We start from the raw sequence: 25,561 nt of genomic DNA on the forward strand, positions 1-25,561 counted from the left end.
CCGTCCCATGTGACTTAGCTTTGTACGGATCCATCCAATTTGCCAATTTTGCTTTAGTTCTTCTAGGCTCATTATTCAACACTGGGACTCATTTGGCGCTAAATTCTGGGTCATCCTGAAACATGCCCAGCTGGTTCATTTTTAATTCTTAGTCCCCTTGGCCATAATGACACTATACTAAAAGCCTACTCTTCTTTGCTCTTCTTTAAAGATTCAGGAAGTACCGGTAACCTGTTATTGTAGTTAATCATCTCTGTAAAAGTGCTAGGGAGGTTTGGAGCATTTTTCTTTTTGTAGTTGGCAGACGAACTCTGAGGACAGGACATGGGGGGTGGGGTGGCACATCCTCTCCTGTAAATCCCCTATTACCGCCACAGAAAACGTCAGCAACCTTCCATAGCTGAGTGGTAAAACACATGTTTTTTTCATGCAGAAGGTCCCATGTCCTGGCTTCTCCAATAAAAAAACCCCTAATTTATTTCCCAGCCTAGTTTTAGACTGAATTTTATATCTTCAAATCTTTAAATTGTCCAAGAGGATATTTGTAATTCTACAGAATATCTACCTTGTTAGGGAATGCTATTTTTGGTTGCTGTTGTTGTTTTAATTAAAAACAACATGCACATACTCCCTTGTAATGCATGTAGTCTGCAATCCTTTTCCACTTCATGTAGCCCTGGTGTAAGTGTGTGGGTGAGATTGAGTAGTATGCATCTGGGTCAGAAAGCAAAAGTGACATTTGCAATACATGATGTGTGATTTGACCCATTAGCACTTGAAAATCACTGTTCAGTTGCAAGCACAGAGGGGTTATTTTGAGCCGAGTGACTGTGTCACAGACAGGGATGACATCACTCCACTTTGCATGACCTTCACATGGTCCTATCTTACAATCTTTGCTCACTAATGAAATTCAAAAGCTTTCACTGGTTTTGTCAGTCCTGCAATCTCTGCTCCAGTATCTCTTATTAATAGTTATAGTTGTTGTGATGAGGATATTATTGTTGTTGTTGTTGCTGCTGTTAATTATTATTACTGTTATTTTTATCTCACTTCTGGCTTTTGAATCATTACTCTTTTGTCACTTGCTTGGTATACTTCACCTGAACGTCCAGCTTATGATTGCCTTGCAAAATTCTAGACAGTCTTTCAGTGTTGCTGCAGCAGCTGCCAAGGTTGAAGTGCAGGTCAGGCTGCTGCTCAGACTCCACAATGGGAGTGATGAAGCTTAACTTTGAAATCTCTCTGACTATACAAATGCAGAGATGTCAATTCCCAAGGCAGCAAGAAGCACAAAATGGCAATGGCATAAACTTTGCTTTCTAGCAGCCCTTATTTCCATGGTTCAGAAAGCCTACTAATTTTTCTTATAAACCATAGGGGCTAGAACTATCACCCTCCCACCCAGCTCCACCTACCAAAACCTGCCTCCAAGGCTGCCCATTAAGCTCCACCTAATGCAAAATGTGGCTGGTTGAAGAAAAACTGTGTACTGCTCTTACTAGTCCATTCTTTTTCAAATAGAAGGGTAAGGGGAAAGGTTTGTTTATTTATTATTCTTACATTTCCAACACTTTAACAATAACTCCACACTGGCTCTCAGTTCCCTCCCTGTGGCATGGGATGTCCCTTAGATTACATAGGTGCTATAAGCATTTACCTGTAATGGCTAGAGAAGGCAATTTGGGTGTGGCCATGCACTGGGTTTTGTGCGACTGAGAAAGAAGAGTCTGTTTTCTCTGCAGCAATATGTGGAGCAGCCCTCAGTTCACAGTGCCATTGCTTAGAAAACCTCATTGAAGGTCAAACTGGAACAGAGACAAAGTTCAGAGAACAGCTTTCAAAGCAGCAATGTAGGTCTCCTGTTCCAAATTGGAGAGGCTATAGCTCCAAAAATGCTGTAGATCTCAGGAAAGTGTTGGGTTGTTGCTAGTGCTACAAGCGTGTTCAAGATTCTGTCTTGCACAGTCTGATTCTCAACCTCTTTTGTTTCAGCTATGTGTTGAATTCATCAAGGGCACACTGAGTGTGGATCAGGCCTGTGAGGCCTTTCAGGTGAGTGGCATTTCTCCCTCCTCCTCCCAGTGCCTGTCAATCCTAGAGACCTAGATTAATTTAAATGAAGGGGCAGAAGACCTTTCCTAGGACATCCTGTTGTCAGTCAGCTGAACAGTTCAGATTCCCTTCAGATTAGGCTGGTTCTAAAGATACGCAAAGGGACGTGGGTGGCGCTGTGGGTTAAAGCCTCAGCGCCTAGGACTTGCCAATCGAAAGGTTGGCGGTTCGAATCCCCGCGGCGGGGTGCGCTCCCGTCGTTCGGTCCCAGCGCCTGCCAACCTAGCAGTTTGAAAGCACCCCCGGGTGCAAGTAGATAAATAGGGACCGCTTACCACCGGGAAGGTAAACGGCGTTCCGTGTGCTGCGCTGGCTCGCCAGATGCAGCTTGTCACGCTGGCCACGTGACCCGGAAGTGTCTCCGGACAGCGCTGGCCTACGGCCTCTTGAGTGAGATGAGCGCACAACCCTAGAGTCTGGCAAGACTGGCCCGTACGGGCAGGGGTACCTTTACCTTTACCTTTTTAAAGATATGCAACTCCAGTGATGAATATATAAAAGACATGGGATTGTTTGTGTGATTGGGGGCAGGCTGCAGAGTGGTTAAACAACCAATCCATCTTCTCAGGGAACTCTGAGAACTGTAGCTCAGTGAGGGGAATGTTGTTGTTGTTGTTGTTTAGTCGTTTAGTCGTGTCCGACTCTTCGTGACCCCATGGACCAGAGCACGCCAGGCACCTCTGTCCTCCACTACTTCCCGCAGTTTGGTCAAACTCATGCTGGTAACCTCGAAAACACTATCCAACCATCTCGTCCTCTGTCGCCCCCTTCTCCTTGTGCCCTCCATCTTTCCCAGCATCAGTGTCTTCTCCAGGGAGTCTTCTCTTCTCATGAGGTGGCCAAAGTACTGGAGCCTCAGCTTCACGATCTGTCCTTCCAGTGAGCACTCAGGGCTGATTTCCTTAAGAATGGATGCGTTTGATCTTCTTGCAGTCCATGGGACTCTCAAGAGTCTTCTCCAGCACCATAATTCAAAAGCATCAATTCTTCGGCGATCAGCCTTCTTGATGGTCCAGCCTTCTTGATGGTCCAGTGAGGGGAATAGGGGCCCCCTATCAACTCTCAGCACCCTTAACAAACTACACTTCCTGGGATTCTATGAGGGCTCGTTGTGACTGTTCAAAGTGATATCATATTACTTTGAATGTATAGTGCAGATGGAGCTTCAGATTTGAGGTGGTAATGTTTTCTCTTTAAGAGCGCCCTATCTACTTTCTTTAAAGCCACGTATTTCCATTTGTTGAAATGGAACGTAAGTACTGTAGTTATTTCTCTTTTGGCAGCCTATCTCTGTGAGGCGGGGATGTTGGCATGGATACTACCCATGTGATCCATCAGCCCAATGGGATTCTGGCCTTCAAACACTCAGGAAAGTGGCAACAGTGCCTTGATGATATATTAATTGGGACTAATTTAAAACCAGCAGACGATTCCTAATGGGCAATAGTTATTCTTGGATCTCATTAGCTAAGCTATAGAAGGTTTTTGGTGCTACGAGGAAGCAAAGGCTTAATATTACTCTTGTTTTGGCAATACGTACACTCTTATCTCTTTTGGTATATAAACAGAAGAAATTGTCATAGCTTATCCCACTCCACCACAGACCTCATGAATGCAGCTTGTATATTATTTTTACATATTTATTTCCTAGCAATAAAAACAAAAAAAGCAACACATCACCCAGGGCTTGGTATCAATAAAATTTCTATTACAGCTTCAACCTTCATCTTCATTTATCTGCAGAAAAAATATCCAAGCATCAATTTCAGTTTGTGAGCTCTTTTTGCCCCTCTGTTATTGGAAATGGAGGGAAAAAACAGCCTAATCACCCTCTCTGGAACAGATTTCATCAGCATGAGAAGTGCATGTCTCAGAGTTAGAGCAAAAAAGCTGCCAATATTCTCTCAGCTTTATTGCAGATATTATTATTTTAGATTTTGTGGGTAAGAGACTAAAGTTTTGGAAAGAGGAACTGGCCAAATGCATATGCTGGTGAGGGAGCACCAGAAATGTATCCTGCTATAAAAATCCCTTTTCCAGCTTTGTATTGCCTCTGTAGTGCCCTCCCTCCTTTACCATCTCCCTAGAGATTGTGCTGCCCCTTTCAGGGCAATGGAGGAACCATACTCTCTTTGAACTTTACTCTCCCAGCTCCCACTCCACCATCTGAGTTCTCTTTACAGGACCTTAGCAAGGCCTCCCGTAGTGCTGCAGCCTTTGTTCTGGCGGCACCTGCCCCTTCGAGGCCGACACTGAGCCCTGCGGGCTGATTTCACGCCAGCTGACACACACAAGCCAAATCTAGCAGCTGAAGTTCAGGAGCAGCCGGTAAATGGGACTCTGGCATCTACCAGAAACCACTCTAAGCTGGTGACCAGGCATTATGAAATGGGGAGGGGAGGGGAGTCCTGTTGTGCCCGGTTTCCTTTGCAACAATGCCTAGACGCTTCCTTTATTTTTGGTCGATTCTTTGTGTGCATCCTCTCCCCTGCCCCCACCCCACATATAGCATGTATGGGCCAGAAGGATGAGGAGCTGCAACAAAAGGGTCTGTGCTCACTTTGCCTCAGGGAGCAGCCAGCCTTCTGTGCTGTATCAGTTGCACCCAAAGGGGAAGGAAACTACCATGCTGTAAAATCTTTGGCAAAGGCTGGGGCAGCATTCGATTGCTAGATCCTTGACATAGTAGGCCAAATACTATCACCCCATTTCTGTGATCAAACATTGATAAAACATTGAGAGCCAGTGTGTTGTAGTAGTTAGAGTCCTGGGCTAGGACCTGGGAGACCAGGGTTCAAATCCCCATTTGACCATGAAATTCACTGGATGACCTTGGGCTAATTGCTATCTCCCACGCTAACTTAACTCACAGGGTTGTTGGGAGGATAAAATGGGGAGGGGGAGAACTATGTATGCTATTTTGCATTCCTTGGAGGAAAGGTGGGCTATAAATGCAATTAGCAGCAGCAGCAGCAACAACATTGCTGTGGTACCTTGGATCCCGAACACCCTGAAACTCAGATGTTTTGGCTCCCGAACGCCGCAAACCCAGAAGTGATTGTTCTGGTTTGCGAATGTTCTTTTGGAACCTGAACGTCCAACAAGGCTTCCACGGCTTATGATTGGCTGCAGGAGCTTCCTGCAGCCAATCAGAAGCTGCGATTTGGTTATCGAACGTTTTGGAAGTCGAACGGACTTCTGGAATGGATTCCGTTTGACTTCCAAGGTACGACTGTATTCTCTACTACAGTAATCTGATTTCATGAGGGTCTCAAATAGGCCTCGCCTGATATAGTTTGCCACGGCTATAAGAATTTAATAAAGCAGATGTGGAAGCTCTGTGGCCCACCAGATGTTCTTGGACTCCCAGCCTCCATCAGCCCCAGCAGTGGTCCCTGGTATCCATTGGGACTACTAGGGCCAACAGTAGGCAGAGGCAGGACCAATTATGAAAGGTGGCACTAGCTAGTTGTGTCCCCATCCTCATCCCTCCTAAGTACTACTAGGGGCAATACTAAGATTAAGGAGGAGAAAGCTGACAGTCAGTGGATTGGTTGTAAGTAAGAAGGCAGTCAGGTGGGGCTGAGAGATGGTGGGACCATTTGCTCTAATGGGCCAGCCTCTACTCAGCCTCAGCCAGCATGGCCAGTGGTCAGTGAAGATGGGATCTTCTGGAGGGTCACTATTTTCCCGAAAAGGTAAATTTTTGTAGTGATGCCTTTCTAGGCTCTGAGCCCAGGATAACTGGAGATGCTCCACTGTTGAGTCTTGTTGGCTTTCATAGGTGCTTGCTGTCACAAACTGAGTCCCCCACCTTGCTTCTCGCTTATATCATGATCACATAGCATCATAACCTGTTATGATTATAACTGTGATATGATAGCAGGCTACAGGCAAACTGTGACCAAAGGTGTGTCAAGGTAGCAACCTTGAATGCAACAAATACATATGTTCTAAATGCACCCTCATCCTCATTCCATGCTTCTCCCTTGTCCGCTTGCACCACTCCACACTGCAGGTGTTGGTGTTGGTTATAAGACCATCACAAGCTGTACAGTGGCTGAATATATACAGTACCATTCAATTAAAGCACATTAAAAGCACATGGCTTACCCCAAAGAATATTGGGGCCTGTAGTTGGTTAAGGGTGCCGGGAGCTGTAGCTCTGTGTGGTATAAACTGCCAAATATACATACATAATCATTTAATTGTATGCCACCTTTCTACAGTTGAAACCTTGCTCAAGCCGACTTACAACATGAAAAAGTTCAAAACACAGCAAAAGTAGTCAGAAACAATAAATAAAACATCAAAAAGTACACAACCAAAGTACACAACAATTTCCACATAAATTATAAAAAAGATACAAAAAAATAATATCACTAAGAGCTACAGTAACTCCCTAACAGGGGGACCAGCTGGTGGGAGGCGAGGGCCCTTGCCCTCCCCCCAATTTTCAAGGAGGGGGATGGGTCTTCTCAATATCCTGCGGCAATGTGCATTCCTTTATTTATTTAACATTTATTTATTTTTTTATTTAAGATATTTATACCTTGCCCTTCAATAAAATTATATGGGAATCTTGCAAAATTTCAGACACAATGAAAGAAATTTACAAATACCCTTAAAAATATCCCCCCCACCCGTTTCCTAATGCATGCTTTGTAGTTGCTGTTTTCCCAAGGGCATTTGTGAAATTTGTGGAGCTAAAGTAGGCTAACCAACTGATGCTGCTGCTATTTTTGAATGAGCCACTGACCCATATTTCTGTAGCCCAGGGGCTATCACTATACTAATTAGGGGAAGGAAAGGGAATCCTGGATTTATTCCAGTACAGTGTATGTACATACTCTCACCCCACTGAATAGATAACCCGTGCTCTGGTAGCACTATCTGTGCACCAATCACCTCTTATGCAGGTGATGGTCCGGAATCGGCACTTATGTGGCCCCCACAGTGTATTCATACCCTCCAGCCTAGATAAAGCATGGTTAGACATTCTGATTTTCCCCTTGCCTGTGAGAAGGTAATCAAATCTATCTGCACTTCCTGGCTGTAACCTCCATCATCGTGTGGTGGCCCCGCCCTCCCAATCTTATTGCATTGAACATGGAGGCCTGAAGAAGGAAATTACTCCTGCCCAGGCAACCCAAGACACCATGTTCAGTGGAGTGAGAGTAGACCCCTACTGAATTGAGTCAGGAATTCCCTTTCCTCCCCCTAATTAGTATTGTGATTGAACCTGCCCTTGGGATCCATGAAAGTCAAGAGTCAGAGTCGGCAGGACACACAACACCATAGGTGGAATCAGCAGTCACAGTCACATTCTGCATGCAAAGGTTGTTTTTGTGAATAGAGCTAATGGATTACTGTATTCTTAACCAAACTAGCAGAAGGACACAGCACCAGCGCCATATTAGTCCCCACTCCCCATTGCAGTACACATCCATAAAACCTTAGGTCCAAATACTAATTGATCACTATCAACGTATGTGGAGCCTTAATCATGCTCATGTTTAGGTTAGCTTCATCCCCACCTTCAGGCAGAGTCGGTGGATGTGAGACTAAAACGAGGACTCCTGGCCTGGGGAGTGAAAGCAGTACTAGTTACAAACAGAGTTGTGGGTTCACAGATACTCCCTCCCTTTTCCTGTTTTGCTGCAAAAAGAGAACAGATAAAGGGTAAAGCCTCACCGTGCGCTGTTGATGAACTTTTTGTGGCCAGGTCCAACCCAGTTTACCAGAATGTCATCAGCATGATGACGTGTGCAAAACTCCCTCATATCTGTCTGTTAGGCTAGGTTTCTCCCACCTACGACAGGACGGATTCCCCTTAAGTTCTCTCCTCCCACCCCCATTACCAGTTAATAATAATAATACTTAACTTTTGGTACTGTGGGAACATTTTATTTGTTTATAAAATGAAGTATCTGTTGCCTTTTGGTCCCCAGAAAGGACCCCTAAGGCAGCTTGCATTTATAATAATGTGCAACACAAATAGACAAGAAGACTAAGTTGAGGTGAAGCTAGTTTAAACACAATCAAGTATTTAAAAAAACCCAGAGCCGATATAACACCTGGGAGATTTTTTTCAAAAAGTTTTTACATCTCACTAAACAACTATAGGAATGGGAGCCAAGTGAAGCTCGTGGGGGAAGGTGTTCTTGTGATATGGGTGCTGCAACCAAAAAGGTTCTTCTGCAACTGAATGTACCTTTGAGGGCACTTGGAGATGGAACAAGGCCTCAGATGATGAACATGATGACAGTTTACGTGAGGGGACAAGGCAGTCCTTCGAGTATCATGGTTCCACCAAACCATTTAGGGCTTCATAGACCTAAATGTATCTTAACCATGTTGGGACTAGTTGCATCAGCACCTCTACTGCTTTTTTTTTCCCTCTCCAAAGACAATCTCCAGAGATGAAAACCATGAAGCAATTATTCAGGTCTGCAGCAAAGCTGTTGTCCAAACTCACATGGTTCCGGCTGTTAAACAGGAAAAACATTTCTTGTTTTCACAGATGTGCCATCTGACAGAGTGCAGACACCCAAGGTTTAGTGGGCAAAAATATAAAATAATGTTAACTCGCATGACAAAGCACTCCTTGCAGTTATCTCCCCAGACCTGCTTATTGAGCATTCATCTCAGTTTGCTTGCACAAAGAGTGGAGATAATTCAATGTTAGCTGCTTCTGATTTGTTTGCAGGGAGGTTATACATAACTGAGTCAAGTGATTGTTATCTTGCACTTTCTGCTGCATTGCCCTGTCACTTTCCATACCACAAGAAGTCTGGGTATTTTTTTTATTTAAAAAAGTGGTTTGCTAACTGCATAACCTAAATTTGTCAGTAAGTGACTGAATCTCACTCAAAAATAGTGACAGTTTGGAAGCAGCTTGATTTGCTCTAGTAGAGGATGTTGAAGTCTCCTGCTCCACAAATGTTGATGCCTTGGACAAGACATGCACTTTCAGTCTTTGGACAGAAATGTGTTTTAAAGTTGAGGTTCGTTGAGTCATTAAGTATATGATAAGATTTGGAAATATAAAATTTCCATTCATTCACAAAATTCAGGAAAAGGAAAAAATCAGGAGGGGGAAATTCCTCCTGGGCAGTGGGTAGAGGAATGACTGTTTTGCTTCTTAACAATTGAGGTGTTGGTGTGACTGGGATGCCTACTGCCAGCTTCTTCATTGATAGTTTTTAAGGAAGCATGCTGGCATCTCTCACTTCTTTCCTCCACAAGAGTTCTTCAAGTGGACATACACAGAGAGACTGATTCTGCTAAACACAGAAAACTGCATGCTTTCTGAAAGCAGGCTGGTTGACTCCTGATTTGTCACAGGATTTGCTCTGTTCTCCCTCATGCCTTTAGCTCAGGGGTGCCTACCACCTTTGACCCTCCAGATGTTGTTGGACCACAACTCCCATCACCCCCTGACCATTAGCCATGCTGGCTGTGGCTGATGGGAACTGGAGTCCAATAATATATGGAGGGCCACAGACTCCTCATCAGTGATATCACAGGAGGACCCATAACTCTTGTTCACACCACTTTTCCCATACAAGCCGTCAAATACAGGCAGCTATATAAGGCTGTGGTGAGAAATGAACCATATCCAACTGGAGTGGAGGCAGACAGATAATCTCCCCACCTCATATCTCTCTCTCGGCTGAGTTACATCTGTGGTATTCACAGAATGCATTTCATTGACCTGACACCCAAAGCTTAATGAGCCCTAGGCAAAACCCTTAGACATGTAATGGCTACAGAATGAGGAGAGACACAGTTAATTTCACCAGAGACAGCTGGACAATACATTTGCACCCCATTGTGTCAGCTTTCAAGATACAGCTCATCCAGTTGTTCTCCATCCTGTTCTATGTATATAAGTGGCTTCTTTCAGTTGAGTTGCATTTCAATTTTCTGTTTAGAAGAACCAGGCATTTCTACCAATATAGGAATCCCTAAGGCTGGAATGGATCATGTTGCCAAATTGGGTAGGGGGTACAAACTTGAGCTAGTTGATCTCTAAGAAGGGCATGGCCAAACCTGGCCTCCAGCTGTTTTGGAACTACAACTTCCACCATCCCTAGCTAACAGGACCAATGGTCAGGGAAGATGGGAATTATAGTCCCAAAACAGTTGGAGGGCCAAGTTTGGCCATGCCTGCCTATGCCCCTTGGTGGGGAAAGCATTCCATATCTGTGAAGTGTTGCTTCTGGCAGTTCCCATGTGATACAGGGATCAGTTCCTGTAGGAGACATGAGATTTGGTGGTGTCATATGTAGTGGGCTAGCCATACCCATGTGTCAGAATTCCCCCTTTTTAGGAGGCTGGGTTGACTGGAACTCATAGTTTCTACTGCATTCTCCCTTTTACTCTGTCTGATAATAGTGGAAAAACAATGTTGCTACTCTGGTCACATGTGGTTTGACGGCTGTTTACAGTGGTCAGCTGGTGCCGTTAATTGGAATCGTTAGTTTCCAGCTGCAGGCTTGGCCATGTGGTGGGGCTGGTGTATCCTGAAAGCAACCAGCAAGATAATGTGGTTTGCCACAAACACATTGTTTTCATACAGCAGAAATTGTTTATTTCTTGCTTAACTGCACAACTTACTCCTCCTAGTTCCCACCTGTAGTTTGTGCTCACTGAGCCTGGGATGTGTCTGACACAATATTCGCTAGTTCTATCCCCATAGGAATCAGCAGAGTAAGCAGACATCATCACTTTCTATGGGGACTGATCATTTTCCTTGTAGCATTGAATCCACAGATGCTTCTATTGCTCTGCAGGAGATTGATATCATTTGGATTTTCAGATAGTGATACAAAGGGCACATTCCACAGATGCATTTCTGGTTTTACTGAGGCGATACCTGCAAGTTCTGTCTTTAGAGATGGCCGTGCTTGACCTTTCAGTAATATGAATGTTCATGTAGAAAGTAAAAATAAACCACAACACACACACAAAAGTGACCCTGTTGCAGACGTTAATTCAGAACTTGGCCTATGTTTTAGACCATGTATACAGTGTCACACTTCTATATTGATAACATCACACAATGTGTTTAACTAGACATTATGTAGAAGGTAGGTGGAATTAGGGAGAGAAACCCTGAGTGATTGGAGGCCCATGTCTCTCCCAACTTAGAATGACTAGTGAGCATTACATCCCCCACTTTACATTCATCAATTGAAAAGGTGGAACAAATCCACTATTTTGTCTTTCATTACCCATCCTGATTGTGACTTCAGTTGAATGCTTAAAGGTTATTAGATCATAACTAATCTCATCTCACAGTTTCAGGTTGCCTACTTTATGTTAGCAGAAGCAATCCGAATAAGCTTAACCCACCATGCTTGCTTGCCTCATTCAGTGCAAGTAGATACTCCTTGCTTTGTTTACTTGGGATATGTTCTCTTCGAAGGGATGTAAGAATTGCCCTGCTGGATTCAATCAAAGGTCCATCTGGTGCAGCATCTATTTCCATTAGTAGCTAGACAAATGCCATATGGGATGCTTATCTTCAAGCAGTGTACAATGTAGATGTATGTGGACTATAGAAAGTAAATAATATGGCTGCTATCATTATGTTTATCATTGATGTCCTGTTAATACCTGAGCCTTACACAGACCACGTAGAATGCTTTTCTGAAGGCTATCAAGCACATTTTCTCCACCATACCAGATATGCTGGTAGATTTTTCCTGGGGTGTATCCAGGGAATTGTGGCAGCCTTTCTGTCATTGTGGTGGCATGTTTGGTGTTGCACTGGTGAAGTGAGCTATCCACCACATCCTATTACCCCTCAATCAGCTTATTTTCAATTTCCTCAGTACCATCACATATCTTTAATGTCATTTGCAGTGTAGTCCTTCACATGCTTCATTATAAGTAAGTCCTATTGTGGAATAAACTAGGTGAAATGCCATTCACACACTTAGCATGACTGGCTTTTTAAAGGGAAACTACAGGCCCAGGGACCCCAATCTGCATTGAGACCCTGTCTTGGAGGGCTGGGGACTTTAGCCTTTAGGAGAAGGGCAGGTCTTGATTGAGAGCACAGTACAAGGCAAGAGCTTAAGAGCACAGTACAAGGCAAGCCCCCAAGTTCAGCGGGGCTTACTCCCAAGTAGTGGGCATAGGATTGCAGCCTAAAATGTTACGTTTAAAAATATTTTTCAAGCAAAGCTTTGCATTTTTTTATGGAAGACGTGTAAATATTTTAAGAGATGACAATTCAGTTAGCATATGCTTCTCTTTCATTGTTTACATTTTTAAAAGAGAATGAAGGCATTGAAAACCATTAATATACTAATTTTAGCCTGCCCCCAAGAGGTGCTGATTAGATCTATATATATTTCGAAGTATAGACTTCTGGGTTAAAAAAATGTTATAGCTTTGAAACTGCCCAGTCATTTTGTTACGTTCCAAATTAATTTTATGATACAATGCATTTTTAGAAATGAGAAAGATTCCATGGAAAAATGTAGTAGTGGAAAAATTTCTACTCTACATCTGCAGTATTAACCCACTGAACACCAAATCACAAACACATTTGGTCATTTTGAACTCTGTTACTTAAACTACGTTATAAGACAGCTTGTGGTTGGGCGCAAAATCAGGTTTTGTGTTTGTAATGAGTAATTCAGACTAGTACAATGAAGGTAGGAATCCTATGATATCCCCATCATTATATAGAATGGGCATATGAAACAGCTCTCGGCCCCATCTCTTTGATTTCCAGAGGAACCTTGCTATTCTAGAACACACAGGCTTGCATTTGGTTCTGGGAAAGGATCTATCGATTGCAGAGACTTTCCCAAGTTTACCTATAACATACCCTCCAACAATTCTCTGATGGAAATAGGGACGTCCCATTCCATAATGATAATTTTACTATTTATAACCCCACACATCTTACTAGGTTGCCCCAGCCACTCTGGGCAGCTTCCAACATATATAATAATAATAATAAAACATTGAACATTAAAAAAACTTCCCTATACAGGATTGCCTTCAGGCAGCTTGGGGCTCGAATAACTCCATACCCTCCAACATTTCTCCCAGTGAAAATAAGAACATCCTACCATGCCCTCCAACATTTCTCCAACAAAAATAGGATGTCCTAAGGAAAAGCGGGACATTCCATGATCAAATCAGAAACTGGGATGGCTTCTCTAAGTCAGGGACATCCCTGGAAAATAGGGACACTTGGAGGGTCTGCCATAAGTATCTCCATTGTGGGAGAGGGGAGGACTTTTGATGGTGTTTCTTTCAGGTTCAAATACTTAGAATGAAATGAAAAGCAAACTGCAGCCAACTCTGTCACTCCCAACCCACGATCCTTTTCTGCTTCACCTCTACCTAAAGCCCCAACATTCTTTCATGGATGGGCATCTGGTTGGTCTGTGTGAGAACAGTGGTAGATTAGATGGACCTTTGGCCTTATCCAGCAGAACTCTTCTTATGTTCTCTCAGCTTTGTCTCTTTAAACACAGCCTTTTATCATTTTTTCTTCTCACTCTCTTAATGGCAGGCAGCTGTAGCATATGGGCAGGTGGATTTGCAGATGCATTGCCTGGCTTTCATCGAGAGTTGTACTCAGGTAAGCCTCAGCGCCTAGGGCTTGCTGATCGAAAGGTCGGCGGTTCGAATCCCCGTGGCGGGGTGCGCTCCCGCTGCTCGGTCCCAGCGCCTGCCAACCTAGCAGTTCGAAAGCACCCCTGGGTGCAAGTAGATAAATAGGGACCGCTTACCAGCGGGAAGGTAAACGGCGTTCCGTGTGCTGCGCTGGCTCACCAGATGCAGCTTGTCACGCTGGCCACGTGACCCGGAAGTGTCTCCGGACAGCGCTGGCCCCCGGCCTCTTGAGTGAGATGGGCGCACAACCCCAGAGTCTGTCAAGACTGGCCTGTACGGGCAGGGGTACCTTTACCTTTACCTTTAAGCACAGGACAAGTGCAGAGGTTTTCCCATGAGATATGGAGGTCCTATTCTAATCAGACCTCTTCCCTATAGGACCATGTGTGTTGTTTGTGCATTTGATATATTTATATCCCACCTTGCTTCCATTACAGTGGCATATATAGGGCGTCCAGAGTTGCTGTGTCATGTGCTTTCAGACCATACTGGCTCAGTATCATGATTTGGTTATGGAGGGAACAGGGTGCCACTGGCAGACATGACCTGTCCTCCAGATTACATCATCTCTCAGTACCTCGGTGCAATTGGGAAGGGTGGTGGTCTTTGTGCTTCATCATGGTAGGAAGAGGACTCTAATGCAGTTTATCTCACCTGGCAGACCTACAGTAACTATTTCAACCCTAAACTCTCAATGGACATACCATGGGTACCTTACTCCTTAGCTGTGGCCACCATTTTTTAATGACAGAGGAGTTCTCTCCACTCCACAGATGAGCTGCATATTTCCCCCCAGGACGTGGTGCTGACACGTGGCTTCTTGGAATTGTCGGAACTGGCAATGCAAACTATCTTGCGCAGTGACTGTTTGGCCATCGATGAGGTGAAGCTGATTCGTGCTGTTCGGGAATGGGCTCATGTTGGATCCGTAAGTGCTCATTACGTGGTGAGAAAAGGGAACAAAGGGAGCAGGGATTGAGGATCCCACTCGCGGGGTTCTCTTGGAAGATGTATAGAGCTGAAAAAGTCATGTAGGGAAGGAATGATTGTGGATGCTCCCTGGTGATAGCAGGTTGCTGTGGAAGTAGGGAGTGCATAATTTTGCCCCTCTTAAGTTGGAGAGGCAGCAACAGAAGTGAGAGTGCTGATGCTCCATATAAATACAGGCTTGCACAGTTGGTGGGTGGGGCTGGTTGTCTCTGCTGTATTTCTGTATTTCAGTCAGCTAGTAGTTATTATTGTCTCCATATGTTAGTTGTTTTAGTTTATACTGATGTTTAAGAGGATCTAATTGTTCTGTGTCGTATTTTTTGGCGATATTTTTATAATGTTGGGAACCACTCAGACAGTTTTTGGAGGAATGAAACAGTATATAAATTACCTAAATAATAAAAATAACTGCAACCCATTGGCCAAAGGCAGCAACTTACACCTTTCTTGAGTATATAAAACGTTTTCCACAGAATTATGTGGTTGGAAAATAAATGTACAACCAGCAAACCACTTCACATTAATAGCAGATGTTAATCTACAGTCATTTGCAGGTTTTCCATAGCATTGGTGTTAGGGCTCTAACTCTCTCTCTCACCCACACTGAGTCCACCTCCCTCATTTAACTACCACCAGGCCTGGCTCCAAGATAGAAGAATCTTGGTTTTCAGACCAGCCAATCAGGCACCACAGCTGCAATGTTCTAAACCTATTGAGCCAGTCCAGTGCTCTCCTTCAGTAAATTTGCTTAGAGCCAACCACCTAGCAACCAACAGAATCTAGGCCACAGTGTGTTCCAAGCAGATAAGAAAGGGTTGTAGGATAGAGCAACTGCTTTGCATGCAGATGGTCCCAAATTCAGTCCCTGAGAACTTGAGGCAAGGTTGGGAGATACTGCTGTCTGAAATACTAGAAAGCCCTTGCAAGTCCGTGTGGTAGACACCACTGAGCTAGACACTATTGACTCAGCATAAGGTCGCTTCCAATGTTCCTATGATGCACTTGCCCCAGTGAAATGACAGCCATCAAATTTCCCTATGTTCTTATCAAAAGCTGCCTACAAAGCAAGTAGCTCCAGCTTAGCTAAGAAAGAGAGATGAGACACATCCAGGAGAACACGGGGATTTTCCCACTGGTGCCCCCATCACATGGGTTTTCCCTATTTCTACCCAGCTGCAAGAGCATGGAGCAGGGCCCACTAGATCCCAGGAATTCTGATGTGCCTTTCTCTGATACTCCACATCTCCCATTGTTTGGTGACCCACTCCCTGGAACTGAAAATTATTTCCTTCCCTTTCCCCAGAGTTTCTGCTGCATCACAGCAGTTCAGAACTAGGACAGCTTGTGGCATGATTGCTTATCCAGGTCTGTCAGCAGCCCCTCTCCCCTGGCCTGTGCTGATCCTGAACTCCCTTCTTGCAGGCTGTTCTAGACAGGACTGTGCACGATGTGGCGGCAACAGTGGTGCCAGGGCTGCGTCTGGATCTGCTGTCACCAAGTGAGCTGACCACGCTGGAGGAGGAGAACAAGAAGGACCAAATGATTCCAGTGAGAGAGGCTACCCACCTCAGTCATAACTTTTTGCACCAGCTTGCATGGATCACATGTCTCTCCCTGTCTTTAGAGCGCTTGATCCTTCTTTTCATATTTAATTAGCTAAAATTAGTGGCAGAGAAGAAGCGCCTTTTCTGTGGTTTGCAGAAGTACATAAGACTTTTAGGGGAGTGGGGAACCTTTAGGGAGGTGGGACCTAAAATAGCTCTGTGACGACTGAGAATGCTCAGTGGCCGGACCACAGAATACTGACTAACTCACTGGGGAAGTTGTGGAAGGGATGAGGATACAGGAACAGAATAGAATATCCTGAAAGAAAGCATCACTGGCTCAGTGGAACCCTGGACAAGAGCACATGTAGAGTTCTGAGACCAAGAGAGTTTGTTGGTTTATTAGGTGATGGCCTCAGGGCCCCTGAGGGAAGAGAAGTGGCCATCTCTACTTCTTCCATCTGCTTCCCACTGTGTCCTCCTCAATTCTCCTGCTTAGACACCATTCTGCTGCATTACCCACCTGGGTATGGATCCCACTTATTTTCACTCCTGTCCAGCACTGGCCTGAATATAATGGATTTGTTTCTACCCTTGCCTAGGTGGAAAGCCTGGCTCAGGCCTGGAAGATGCATGCACTACGGAAGGGGTGTGGAATGAGATCCTCCTTGTGCCAGCGCCGGCGTGGAACACTGTTCCGGGAACATCAACGCCCCCTTGACCCACAGCACAAGTGACATGGTGACACCTGAATAAGAAGGGGGTAATACCTCCATGTCCAGCCCATCCAACTTTGGTCATGTTGGCACTGGGAAATTGCAGCTGCTGCTTTGAATGCCTTGGGGGCACCCTGCCTGGAGCCTGAGCCTTACAGTCAATTGGCAGAGAGAGGTAGGGGAGAGTTCCATTGTGTGAGGGGGAAAGGCCTGGTTTCCATCAGAGGTAGACAGGTTCCATCCAGGCTAGGGTTGTACAGTGGTACCTCAGGTTACAGACACTTCAGGTTAAAGACACTTCAGGTTACAGACTCCGCTAACCCAGAAATAGTACCTCGGGTTAAAAACTTTGCTTCAGGATGAGAACAGAAATCACGTGGCGGCAGCGCAGTTGCAGCGGGAGGCCCCATTAGCTAAATTGGTACCTCAGGTTAAGAACAGTTTCAGGTTAAGAACGGACCTCCAGAACGAATTGTTCTTAACCAGAGGTACCACTGTATCTAATATCTGGTTTTTGATTCTTTTGTTTCTTCCAATCCCAACCTGCTCTTAGTGTAGCGATGAGTGTGTCAGACTGAGACTGAGCAGGGAGAGAGAGAGAGAGAGACCCAGGTTCAAATCTCCACTTACCCTTGAAGTCACACTCTCTTAGCCTGATCTTTCTCACACGGCACCAGGCATTCTTCCTTGGGGAAAGCACTCCTCCACAAGCAGAGAGCCACCACTGAAAAGGCCCCGTTCTCATGTTGCCATCCCTTGCACTTCCCTCAAAGGTGGCACATAGAGAAGGGCCTCAGATAATGAACACAGTGTCCAGATAGGTTCATGTGGGCAGAGGCAGTCCTTGAAGTGCTGGGGTCCTGAGCAGCATAAGGCTTTATAGATCAAAACCAGCACTTTGAATTGAGCCCCCAAACTAGCTGGTAGCCAGGGCAGTTGTGCCAAGATTGTTGTTATATGCTCAGACTATCTTGCCCCAGCTAGCAGTCTGGCTGCCTTATTCTTCACCATGGCTCACCTACCACAAGGGACAAAGGGCAGGAGAGATGTGTTTACTTGGACTGGTCATGGAAAGGTGCTCCTACATTGAAGTGAATGTTTTCATTGTAGACAATAGGGTGTGTCATAGGAAATCCTGAGCACTATCATATAATCAGCTACCATAAACAGTGCTTTCTTAATACTTCGATGCACTTTCTGTTAAGCAATCAGCTTATCACTTGAAAACTGCCACTCCAACCGACCTTCTAAATTGCACCCGTTACTGAAAGTTATAATTGCATCTACTCAGAGAAATGCTTATACATGCTTGTCAGTCTGTGTCAAAGCACGGCAGCTAAGGGCTCCTTGACACTTATCTCGCTTATCTCAGAAACATTGCTTAGTATAATATACTCATCTATATGAGTCACTTTTCCGCTAGGAGATTGCAAAAGTAACAAGGGCCAGGTTCAAAAGCTGGTCAAGTTGTGGGAGATGGTTCTGTAATGACCCAAGCCCTCATAGAAACTGGCTGTTCTGTGGGCAGGATCATCCCTTTGCGCTTACACAAATAATGTTGTCTTTTCTTTTAAATGGAAATAGAACCTCATCTTAGAATAATAAGAACAGCAAGCATTATAAATAAAACTCATTCCCCTTTAATGTAATCCAAACAACTTCTTATGATCTTTAGCATTTTCCAAATAGTCCCTAGTATAAGTAATACGAAGGAAACAAACAAACCAAAGAACACATTTGGATACTGATAGCAGCAAGGTTGCTCATCATCCAAACTTGGATGTATTTGCATGGTTTAACAGTGGAGTTAGTTAAAGGTAAAGGAACCCTGGATGGTTAAGTCCAGTCAAAGGCGACTATGGGGTGCATTATGATGATAATGATAAATTACTAATTTCCCAGTCTCCAGCCTAAGGTCCCACAGCAGGTTACAACAATAAAACAACAGAAATAAGGTGGGTCCTAAACATATACACCTAAGTGTCAAAAACCAGGGTGAATAGGTATGTATAGAGATGGGCTATAGCTGAAAAAATTGCTAATACTAATAGTAATAATAATAATAATACAAAAGGGCTGCCTTCAGAAGTTGTGTAGTTCTTTATCTCCTTGCCACCTGATGGGAGGGCATTCCACAGGGAGGGTGCCACTTCTCGCCTTGAGGGAACTGCCAGAAGACCCTCGGGGGACAACCTCAGTGTCTGAGCTGAATGATGGGGTGGAGACGTTCCTTCAGGTATACTGGGCTGAGGTCATTTAGAGCTTTAAAGGTCAGCACCAACACATTGAATTGTGCTCGGAAACGTACTGGGAGCCAGTGAAGATCCTTTAGGACCAGAGTTATATGGTCCTGGCGGCCACACCCAGTCATCAGTCTAGCTGCTGCATTCTGGATTAGTTGCAGTTTCCGAGTCACCTTCAAAGGTAGCCCCACACAGAGCACACTGCAGTAATCCAAGTGGGAGATAACCAGAGCATGTACCACTCTGGCGAGACAGTATGTTTAAAGTGTTGAACAGTAAGGAAACACCAGGTGTGTTTTTTATACTAAAGGTAAAGGTACCCCTGCCCGTACGGGCCAGTCTTGCCAGACTCTAGGGTTGTGCGCCCATCTCACTCAAGAGGCCGGGGGCCAGCGCTGTCCAGAGACACTTCCGGGTCACGTGGCCAGCGTGACATCGCTGCTCTGGCGAGCCAGAGCCACACATGGAAACGCCGTTTACCTTCCCGCTAGTAAGCGGTCCCTATTTATCTGCTTGCACCCGGAGGTGCTTTCGAACTGCTAGGTTGGCAAGCGCTGGGACCGAACAACGGGAGCGCACCCCGCCGCGGGGATTCGAACCGCCGACCTTTCGATCGGCAAGCCCTAGGCGCTGAGGCTTTTACCCACAGCGCCACCCGCGTCCCCGTTTTTTATACTACATGGTAGCAATTTATTTCATACACCAATGAAACAAACAGGACTTAAAGAACAACATTGCAACTACAGATGCCATAACTGTCTCTGTCTCCTTTGTATGAAACAACTTTTATTTTTTGGGATGATAACGGAACTGTCGCTCAGATGTTGTACTTGATATATCATATTTTCCTGTAATAAATTACAGAAAGCTTTTATAAATGCTTTGTACCTCCACTGGTGGAACAAGCTGGATGGCAGGGAGGAATAGGCTCAATTTCATTGTCATTATTTTATATATCTCCTCAAAATCTTTTTAGAAAACAACACATTCAGAGTAAATAAAATATCAGTTGGACAGGAGCAGTTGAAGTTTGCTATATCCAATATACAACTTACTTTCTATGCAACACAAATCAAAGGTTAGCTCCCTGAGCCATGGGGAATTCCCTCACCTTCAATGGCCTCTTTCATGCAGCATATTCAACCAACAGATGCTCCCAGAACTTCATTCTAAATTCCAGGGACTTTCCCCCCCAATAGTCCCAACATTCTAGGAGTGGAACACATGGAAATGAACCCATCAATCTGTATCCCCAGTGACTGGCTTATGCAGAAGTAGTAACAGCTTCATTTTTAAAGGCCAAGAAGCAAAGGATCAAACTATAAGGGCCAGTTTCCCCCCCTAACAACACAGGCTCTGGTGAACAGCTCAGTCTTCATGTGGATGCTAGGGGTTCAGATTAACTTATTAGGTCAAGGTGTGGTGGATACTGTCATTGTGTAACCAGACCTCACCATGAATGGGATTTGACTGTACTGTAGCCTCTGGCACAGTTGGCCGGCCACTCCTTTCAAAAAGAGGCCTGCTAGCCAGCTGCTTCAGGTCAGACACAGGTAGGTCCTGTCTGGCACTGTTTGTTTGAGTACCTGGTTGCTAGGCAGGCAAATGGCCCAGGAAGTCCAGAGAAAACCTGCTTTTCACTGTATTGGAATGTGCTGAGTCACCTAAGTCCAGGAGTTGCTTTTATTTGCTTCTCAGTTGTGGGAAAAGAACAGCTACCCCAGACAAAGATGTGAGCCCTTTGGGGGAATTGTACAAGACAAGTGCACTGGAATAAAGTAGTGAGTTCGACCATTTTGAACACTGAAGTAAAACTAAGAGCTAGATTTAATGAGATGGTGGGAGATTCACAATTGGATCTCCCATGATTTTCAAAAATGATAAATGCAGCTGGTGGGGGGTGAGATTCAGATCAGGAGGGGCACTGAAGAAGGGAAATACTCTCCCATCTCCATCTGGTTTCCTGTTAAAATTCTCCTCCTTCTGCCCCTACGCAGCTGCTGTTGCCACTTCATGGATTAAAACATATGGTGTCCTCCTTCGTCCTGTAACAAAAAGATGAAGTCACAGGAACCCAGTTTAAAGCGATATTAATATAAACATAAATATAAGATACAAGCCAAAGCCATTATGTGAACAACAATATAATTCTCTGAACAAATTGGTATGTGTAGACAGTGAAACAAATCTCCAAAATAATATTTACATTCATATCACTTTACATTGAGTTCTTGTGACTTGGTTACTTTCATCTGGGGACTCCCTCCTCTGCTTTGCTTTTGTCTTCTTCTTCCTGTGTCACAGGCCCAATTTTCTTCTCTCCCATGGTTGCATTTGCTGTTTTTCTAAATCTGTTGGGAAATCAGTAACAGCTCTCCCTTCTTCTTGTCTAGTTGCTGCTTAAGAAGCTGAGATGTGTTCTCTGGTCGCGTGGGACGATAAGGTTTTTAAATAAACCTGCATTTTCAACCACGTACCTGTTTTTTCAAAGCCCACAAGTGAGTGAGGACTGGTATAATTATTATTTTAAATCAGGTTACGAAAAGTTTGTTCACTTTTTCACCTTAGGTATAACAACACAAACATCATCTACTGCAAAACATAGCAAATTACATACCATGCAGCCATTTTCAAAACATCCTTCTAGCATTAGACAGCATCTGCTCCAGCAAAATATTCTCTATCTTTAACTGTCTAATAGGTGTTGTGCAGCCTGAACATATGAATGTAAACGTCACTGAATTCATTAGAACTTACCCCAGGGCCTTGGTGCGAAACTACGCAAGACACAAGAGGTTTGTGTTTTGGTTTTCCTGATGTTTCTGTTTCTCATGAAAACCACCTTTGGAGTCCCAAATTAGAATGAAGGGGGGCCTTTTTAAACCATTTCCCTCTTTTATCCCTTTCCTTGAGCTAAACCGGTCATCCCCTCCTGATGCTATTTGCCCTGCTGAGAAAAATCGACCCCAATCTGCTTCATCTCATGTAGTTCAGTCCAAAGGCAGCAGACGTGTGCAAACTGTTTTGCATTCATGCTTACAAATCTGTTATTTAATCTGTTCTTTTTAGTATACAAGAAATGTTTTTTTTAAAAAAAGAAGAATATGCCTATTAAAAATAAGGACTGTCAAATCATTTTAAATAAGGGTGCACAGTCCTTGGAATGGTCTCCACCCTCCTCATATTGGGCAACATCAAAACTGGCCATGCCCTGACTCACAGCTATTCCCTGACAGGTAGATTTTCTCCACAAAACCTATGGAGACTTGACAGAAATTTGTTCCAGATGCTGCACCTTTATCTTAAGGCCCAGGGCTGGGTGGGTTGGCCCTGCTGTTGTTTGGGCCTCACAGAAACCGGGAGGTGCCAGAAACTGGATGAGGAGAATGTGTCTTGTATAAATGTTATTGTCTTTATCTGGAGAGTAAGGTCATTGTGCTCACAAAGCTATTCTTTTAATAGTATTGACTGTTGAGCTCATGTGGTCTAAATAACAGAAATGTGTAGCAGGGTTTTGCCTATGCCAGCCGTTTGTGTGTCTACATGGCTGGGGGAGACTGAGGGAACAGTGGAACCAGCCCACTGTATGCAAAAACTGTCGTCGTCTCAGCATTTTTGGGATGATGGTGCCTGTCCTTTCCAGGGAGATTTCCTGGACAACCAGTCATATGCCTGGCTGTAGCGGCTGCTGTGTAGACATACCCACAATACAAAGCAGGTACAGTGTTATCTTCTACTGGATCATCTTACATTGGAGTATGTAAGCCTCTTTCTCACACAGAACTCTTAGTCAGGCTGGGAATGCAATTCTTTCTGGGAATGCTTTGTCTAATGAAGCTATTTCAGTAATTCCCAACATGGCCACTCCCTCTGACACCTAACTACTTATAATACAAGGAGTTGTTTACCTACCACACCTTTTTGAAAGTTGAATGGAGATATTTTGGGATTGTTACAACTGTATTTAATTCTTGTGAGCCAGCACAATTTGCATTTGAAGTGCTAAAATCTTTGAAAACAGGATGCTAAATTACATTTGTAACCAGTCAGGTGCCTCTTCCTCTCTCTGCCAAGTCCATGGCAAGAGCACATGGGATCTCAGGCACCCACACAGGGTCTGTGTCCCTTTAGAGAACAGAAGATACAGTGGAGGCTGTCATGCTTTAAGAAATAGGGTTTATTCGCCTAATTGCATCCTGGGTGTCTGTGTGGAGGGGGTCCAGATCTTACAGCATGACCCAGATCATTGCAGGCAGTTTTTCCTTCACCCTCACCATGATCTGTCTCCCCTTTTCTTCCTCTTTCTTCTTCCCAGAAGCCCCTTGCCCTCCCCCAGAGCAGTTACCCTGGCAACCTTCCAAATCCCCAGTCTCTGGTCTTACCTGGGACAAGGAGTTGTTGACTGGGTTGTGTAAGGCAGCCCGGGAACCCCCTTGCAGCTTATATTTCCCCTGCATATCACAAAAAACCCATAATCCTAGCATTTACTAATTTCTAGGGTTTAGGGGGATTCCCCCCAATTTCTATAACAGTATATACACCCAGACTGCAAGAAGGAGAGTCCTGTTTAATTTGAAAATTTGCATACTTAGGATTCTTACACCAAGATCAATTAGTCAAATCAAAGATTGTCACTTTCACACATGGAGAAGGATTCTCTTGCTGGGTTTTCATCGGGTTCAGGACATCACACTCCACCAAACAGATGAGAGGTGCTGTCAAAACTGTGGTAAATGTGCCAACCATCATGGGAACAGAACCGTTAATCAGAACTGTGTAAACTATTCTGGTGCACTCTTAAATCTGTGCTTATGCCAACACAAGAACCGTCCCATGACCCTTCTCAAAACTTTAGGAATACCCATTTTATGTAGTTAAAAACAAGCAAATAAACCTGAGGCTACCCATTCAATACCCGAAGTTAAATGTACACTGGTTTCATCACCAGCTTATAGAATTGACCTGTATCTCATTCCCAGACATGTTGTGGCACTATGCCAAAAAGCCAGACCTGAAAAACACCCCTCTGTGGGCAAAATATAATTTCACAGAATGTGCTCTGTTTCCAAACTCAGTAGCCCTGAGAAAAATGTGTATTAAAAATATACTCCATGTCTGATTGGATATCAACCTCTACCAACCTGATACAATCTCCTTTCCTTCGAAGAGCTCTGGGTTTCTTTTATCCTCTCAACAAGCCCATGAAGTAGAACAGGCTGAGATAGGGGGATCAAGATCACCTACTGTGCTTCTTGGCCATTGCCCTAATTAAAGAGGGTTGGCGGGCATATGGGGATGCAGAAGGGGGAAAGTAGAGTGGTAAGCAAAGTTTCAAAAAGTACTGTACAGGAATCCTATGTCAAATTATATGAGCCTTTACCAAGAACATATTTGGCACACTCAGACACACCCATTGATCACTGTCCATTCTAGAGTCAAATTTATTACTCAGCTAAGCAAAGAGAGAACTTCAGTTAGTAAAAATTAGGTGCAGGGAATCACTTTGGTACTTCTGTACTGCCCTCTGGTGGGGAAAACAGATCTCTGGCACACATGATGCTGTTGACCAGGCCTGTTTGAATCCAATTTCTTTGTTCTTTTCCAGTTTATTTGTTGTTGAGAAAAAGCTGAAGGAACTGAATATGCATGAGAAAGAAGTAGGTGCAGAGAGGAGTGATTAATAACATTTTTAATATTCAAAAGGTTACCATCTGGGATGTAAGAGGGTACTGATTTATGGTCCGCCACATATCTAAACCAAGGAGTAGTCAACCTTTTTGGACAAATAGGCAAATTGGAATTTTGAAAAAGTGCTGTCTTTTGAAAAGGCGCCAGTCAGAAATGGTACCAGTCAGAAAACGCTGCCACAGGATAATAACATAACACAAAATGACTGCCTAGAGGGGCATGGCATAATGCAAAAAGGTTGCCATGGCAAAAAAACAACAACCAAAAAAAGAGAACCACAAAATGATGCTGGGGTACATACAGCCCCATCAGCAGAGAAATGAAGAAAGAATCCTACATCAGCCACTACCCCATTCACTCAAAGAGATAAGCTCTTTGCACCTCTCCTCTGTTCCGAATGGAAAGGAAGGTGGATGTCCAGTACTGACATCCAAAGAAATGTGGGCCTGTTTAAGGAATTGCAGGAGAGAATGAGTCAGTGCAGACAGGAACTGAGCAGGAAAGGCAATAGGATTCATGGGGAGGGGGGTGTTTGAGCATATTTTAACTGTGACAATTTGCAGGTGTCACAGGAGGTACTGATGAGCACAGTGGTCACACTGGTGCCCCCTGATCT

The 25,561-nt window shown here is 44.3% G+C and overlaps 1 protein-coding gene across 2 annotated transcripts in view; it reads left to right on the plus strand.

Annotated features, from left to right (window-relative positions):
* BTBD19 (BTB domain containing 19) overlaps window positions 1–21,730 on the plus strand; it is a 50,815-nt gene extending 29,085 nt beyond the window's left edge. The window contains exons 4-8 of one of the 2 annotated variants that reach the window (XM_077928780.1): window positions 1,996–2,055; window positions 13,661–13,729; window positions 14,561–14,692; window positions 16,177–16,302; window positions 16,901–21,730. In XM_077928780.1, the coding sequence (XP_077784906.1) occupies window positions 1,996–2,055; window positions 13,661–13,729; window positions 14,561–14,692; window positions 16,177–16,302; window positions 16,901–17,035 (522 nt within the window). In that variant the 3' untranslated portion in view covers window positions 17,036–21,730. The remainder of the gene's footprint in view (window positions 1–1,995; window positions 2,056–13,660; window positions 13,730–14,560; window positions 14,693–16,176; window positions 16,303–16,900) is intronic. The other variant, XM_077928781.1, reaches the window with a different exon arrangement.
* The last annotated feature ends 3,831 nt before the right edge of the window (window positions 21,731–25,561 follow it).

The sequence above is a fragment of the Podarcis muralis genome, chromosome 5 (genome assembly GCF_964188315.1).
Source record: "Podarcis muralis chromosome 5, rPodMur119.hap1.1, whole genome shotgun sequence".
Classification (NCBI taxonomy): domain Eukaryota; kingdom Metazoa; phylum Chordata; class Lepidosauria; order Squamata; family Lacertidae; genus Podarcis; species Podarcis muralis.